The 5,024-nt window shown below is 48.3% G+C and overlaps 1 protein-coding gene across 2 annotated transcripts in view; it reads right to left on the reverse strand.

Annotated features, from left to right (window-relative positions):
* Window positions 1-2,616: 2,616 nt before the first annotated feature.
* Window positions 2,617-5,024, reverse strand: part of SHOX (SHOX homeobox) — a 14,609-nt gene continuing 12,201 nt past the window's right edge. For both annotated transcript variants that reach the window (XM_075736974.1, XM_075736967.1), the window contains one exon: window positions 2,617-3,716. In XM_075736974.1, the coding sequence (XP_075593089.1) occupies window positions 3,471-3,716 (246 nt within the window). In that variant the 3' untranslated portion in view covers window positions 2,617-3,470. The remainder of the gene's footprint in view (window positions 3,717-5,024) is intronic.

A 5,024-nucleotide genomic window follows, 5' to 3' on the forward strand; every position in this document is an offset into this window, starting at 1 on the left:
TCCCAACGATGTCAGGATGACAAGAAGAGGAGGCCACCTGCATACATCATCCAAAACAAGGCAAAGGTCTTATACCACCACTGATGCAGTTGACCCATTCGAGAAATAAGCAAAGCAGAACCAGTTTCAGCTACAGCCCTTGCGCAGTGCACCTTTTCATTTCCTTTCATGCTAAATGAACTGCAAGAGCAGCATGAAGCGCCTTGGTAGATTCACAGCAACACCCAGCTGATAAATCTTGCCACCTTCTTCCCTTCTGTGGTAGAGGGCAAGACTGTCCTTGAGACATCGATTGAAAGCAATCAGAAGAAACTGTGAGAATTTTTTGTCCTGGAAGGATGTATGCTACACTACCAGCCTTGTTTCATGTTAGCAGGGATCTGTATGCATGTTACCACTATTTTTTGAACACAAGACAGAAGCTATGTGTAGCAAAATTTCTGAGAGAAATCTACAAGCATTTTTTGCTGTGTTGGTACCTAGTAAAACAGCAAAGGTGGAAAATTTCTTCCTTCCAGTATGAGCTGGGTGCATACTGTACATGCATCCTGTAACACTCTAAGTTCAGTAGCACTTCACAGCCTCACATAGAAGATGTCTAAGAAAATTCAGATCCCAAACCTACAGCTTCAACTGAGCTTGTTCTATGGAATTGTTTGAGGGTGAAAATCACTCCTTTGTGAAAGCCCAGTAGCCCAGTACGGGACTGAAAAAAATCACATAAGCCTCTCTTAAACTTTCAAAAGAGGACTTGAAAGGGTAATAATTAGATCACGGGTACAGATAACAAGCAGTCCCCATTCAATCAAAAGCTCTATGCCTTCGGTCTCCAACACTGTGTATCAAATTCTCCTTCGATGGCTGTGGGTATCCAGTACAACAGGTTACTTGTTAGAGCCTAAAGCATCTCTGTAATAATGTTTATTATTTTTCGAATCTGCATGTTGGAAGTGCTGGAACCACTCCAGGTATTTCTTATTTTAGCCAGAAATTCATACATCATCATGAATAACATTTTACTTTCTAGGTAATGTTTTGTTTCAGTAAGAATTTTTAATTGCCTGAGATTTTTCTCTTATTTCTGAGCAACAAGTAACACTATCTTATTATTTTGGCCTTGCTTTAAAAAGGTACTGGGCTTTCACAGAGAGGTAGAAAAGGCAGGTAACATTTATCAGCTCTAGCGAATCTAAAATATAACTACTTCTCATGTAATAAATAGAAGGGAAATGGCACAACTTTGACATTCCAGAAATTTTGCTTGCTAGAAAATATCAAAACTTAAAGGAGAAACAAAAAAGAAGACAAGTGTCTAAATTTTATCTACAGCATGAATTTTTGTCCTACAGTAATATTTGGATTTGATAAACATCAGCAAAAGCCAAAACTAGTAATGGATTGCTAAACAAGACATAAAAAGCAGGCTTAATAATGGTACTATTGAGAGGATAACCTTCCATGAACACAGGCCCTGGTAACAAAGGCAAAAAATAGTTATTTTGCTAGATGTAGACAAGACCAATATTTGTACCTTCCTCTGTCCTCCCCACCAAAAATAATAATAATAATAATAAAAAAAAAAATTAGAAGTGGATAGCATAAAAAGTAAAAATGGAGGGGTCAGTAAACCCAGACATTTTAGTAACATAATTTGAAAGATTTCCCTACTCCCCATCCTTTCTGCATTTACACGAGTTACTTTGCTTAAGCATTAGCTTAAGACTTGGTGTCTAAGTCACAGGCAAAAATTAAAGTGGCCAAATATTGATCTTGTCCACCTCTACAAAACACTTCTGTGGGTTGGTTTTTTTGTTTGGTTGGGGTTTTTTACTTAAAATGATTGTGAAAGTGTCATACAGAGTTTTCAGCTTACTTCCCAGAAATATGGCACATTAACTCGACTAGAAATCATGGCATCTACCTTTTCCCATATGTGATACATATAACTTTATCCATTCATAGAAGACTCGGACTGTCATTTTGGCAAGGAGCTGCAATGCACCAGTCTGAGCATAAAGGACTTAAGTTATGGTTCTTGCAGAATCGGTTATTAACAGAATAAGTACGGCTATTTTTTAATCTATAATATTTACAGTATTGCACTTTACTGCACTTAATTGCATTTCACTAAAATTAATGCTGCATCAGTATTATGCCTTAAAACCATATGTCCATCTTTGTTGTATAAGTCATTCTTTCTACATCGTGTAAAACAGCGAGATTTTGATTCAAAGATCCAGACATTTGGAAGGAAAAAAAAAAAAAATCAGAAAAATTGACCTGTTTCTATGGCACAACACATCTCATTGAGTTCAGGTGATTCTGGCAAAACAGGTGCATTTCTTATTGTTCCCATCTTTCAAGTTATCACTAACGATTAGTAAATTCTAGTCTCTCTCTTTTTCTCCTTTCGAAGGACATAGCCATTTGAGACACACATTTTTTGTTATTGCTGCTTTTTTTTTTCTTTTTTAGGAAAGAAAAGGGGGGAAAAAAACTGCCTTGCCTCAGATCTGAAATTCCACATTTAAATTCAAACCAGTTCTGCAGCAGCAGCTCCTCAGTGATGGAAGAGATTCATGGCAGTGAAATAATACTGTTGGCAACAAAGAAATGTCATCTTTAATGGAGACCAGCCCCAAGGATTTATTATTTATTATTATTACTATTTGTTTTGTTTAGTTTCGTTCTAATATATTTCTGATCTTCAAAACGTGTTTAGTTAGACACATGCACAAGGTAGCAAAACTGACAGCAGCAGATGACGTTATGCTGGAGTGATCACTTTTGCCAGGGTCAAAAATCCAAAGTGTCCCCAATGTTCACAGATTAACATAATTTAGAGATCGTTTCCTTTCTTTTTTTTTTTTTTTTTGCCTTTTTTATGGGTGGTTTTTGTGGTGGTTTGTTGGGTTTTTTTTTAAACTCTCCTTTCTCTCTCCTCCCACCTACTTTATCCTCCGCAGAGTCTCTCGTGGGTACGTGTTCGCTGCGCGCGCGCGTGTGTGTGTGTGTGTGTACATGTGCGTGTGCCCGTGCCCGAGGCGCGAGCCGGGCGCCTTCGCCCCGCGGCGGGCGGAGAGTCCCCACCGTGCCACACCGCACCAACGGCCGCCAACGGCCTCCAACGGCCGCCGGGGCCTCCCGGGCCTCCCTCTTCGCCCGGCTCCCCCGGCCGCCAAGTCTCTGGGGGGCGAGAGGGCGAGGAAAAGCGGCGGGAAGAGGCTGCCGCCGATCGCTCGCAGACCTTGGAAAGGGGGGAAAAAATCATAAAAATAAAAAAAAAAAAAAAAAGAAAAAAAAAAGACAAGAACGGGAGAAGGCAGCAGGGCTGCCCGGAGCTCCCGCTGCTTGCCCTGCGGCCGGGGAGGAGGAGGAGGAGTAGGGGGGCAGAGCAGCGGTCCGTGCGGGTCACACACACGCCCGCCGCGGGCACCCGGGGCGGGGTGGGGGGGCTCGGCTGAAGCGTGTCAGAGCCCCAGGGCCTCGGCGTGCTTCCGGGCCTTCAGCCGCAGGTCGGCGATGCTGGAGTTCTTGCTGTTGCTCTTGGCGGCGGCGGCCACCACGGCGGCGGCGGAGGCGGACTCCGCCAGGGAGGCGATGGGCAGCCCGAAGGGCGGCGGCGGGAACATCAGGTAGGGCGCGTGGGCCGCCAGGTGCGGGTGCAGGTGCGGGTGCGCGTGGGCCACGCCCTCCAGCTGCAGCTGCGCCTGGACCTGGGCGGCGGCGGCAGAGACACGGCGTCAGCCCCACGGACGCGGAACCCACCGGCCCCCCGCCCCGTCTCGACCCTTCCCGGGAGCCCGGCGGCTGAAAGAGCAACTTGTTAACGGAGCCTCCCGCATGCAGGGGCGGGGCAGGCGCGCAGCGCAGCAAATCTCCGCTCCGCGCTTAACCAGAAGCACAGAGACATACTTAACCCTCATCTTTTTTTTAAAAAAAAAAAATAAAATAAATAAATTAAAAAAATATGCGGCCCAACGCACAGGCGCCAACAAGTGCTAAATAGCTATTTTTTTTAATTTTATTTTTTCAGGGATGTTTATTTATACCTTGCTAAAAACTCTTTGGCCACGGGTCCCTTATATACCGGGTTGGTGTTTGCTTTGGAGCTTTCTCGACCTACACAAACACGTTGGGTTGACTGAGAGATTTCAGCTCCGGGTAGGTTCGGGGAGGGGTGGGGGAGAGTTTATTTATGTATTTAATTATTTTGGTCCAAATATGTCTTTTTAAAAATCAATACAATTAATCTGTCAGCTCCACGTGTCTCTGAGACGGAGAAGGTGGTGGAGGGTCCCTTTGGGCTGGGAAAAAATCGATTCCCCGATTAATTGACCAAAAAAAAAAAAAGGGGGGGGGGGGCGGGAAGTTACAAGCGGCGGCGAGGGGGTGGCTGGAAGCGGGACGGACTTTCACCCCTCCCGTCCAGGTTTCCCCCAGGGCCCTTCCCCTGGGGAGCTGCGCCTCGCTGGGGCAAGGACCCGGGCCTGGCAGCGGTGCCAGAGTCTGCGCTCGGCTACTGCCCCGCTCCCGGCTGGCCGGCACGGCGGCAGCGCATCTGGGAGAAGCCTTCCCACCTCCTGGGCGGCCGCCTCCATCGGAAAAGGCCAGGCCTCGACAGCCCGCCTGGGAAGATCGGGGAGGATGACAGCGCAATGGCCCGCATAGGTTTTTTTTCCCCCTCGTGGTTTCGCCCACCGGGGGATGCTCATCCCGCAATGCTCTCCGGCGCCGGCCGGAGACCGAAGCCCCCTGGGCGGCTCGGGACCGGACCGGTCCATCCCCGCGGGGTGCAGGCGGGCTTGCCCGGGCGCCCCCGGCCCTCCCCGCCCCGGGAAGGCGATGCGCCCCCAGGAGGCCAGCCCGCCTTTGCCACGTCGGCGGGCGGCCCTGGGGCCGTGTGCCAGCCCATCGCACGGCAGCGGGGGGGCCCTTATCACCGGCGGCGCCTCCCGGGGCCGCGGGACCCCCCCGCTCGGCCCCCTCCCCGGGCCCGAGGGGCGCTGAGCTCCCGACAGCTG

The sequence above is a fragment of the Balearica regulorum genome, chromosome 1 (genome assembly GCF_011004875.1).
Source record: "Balearica regulorum gibbericeps isolate bBalReg1 chromosome 1, bBalReg1.pri, whole genome shotgun sequence".
In the NCBI taxonomy this organism is placed as follows: Eukaryota; Metazoa; Chordata; class Aves; order Gruiformes; family Gruidae; genus Balearica; species Balearica regulorum.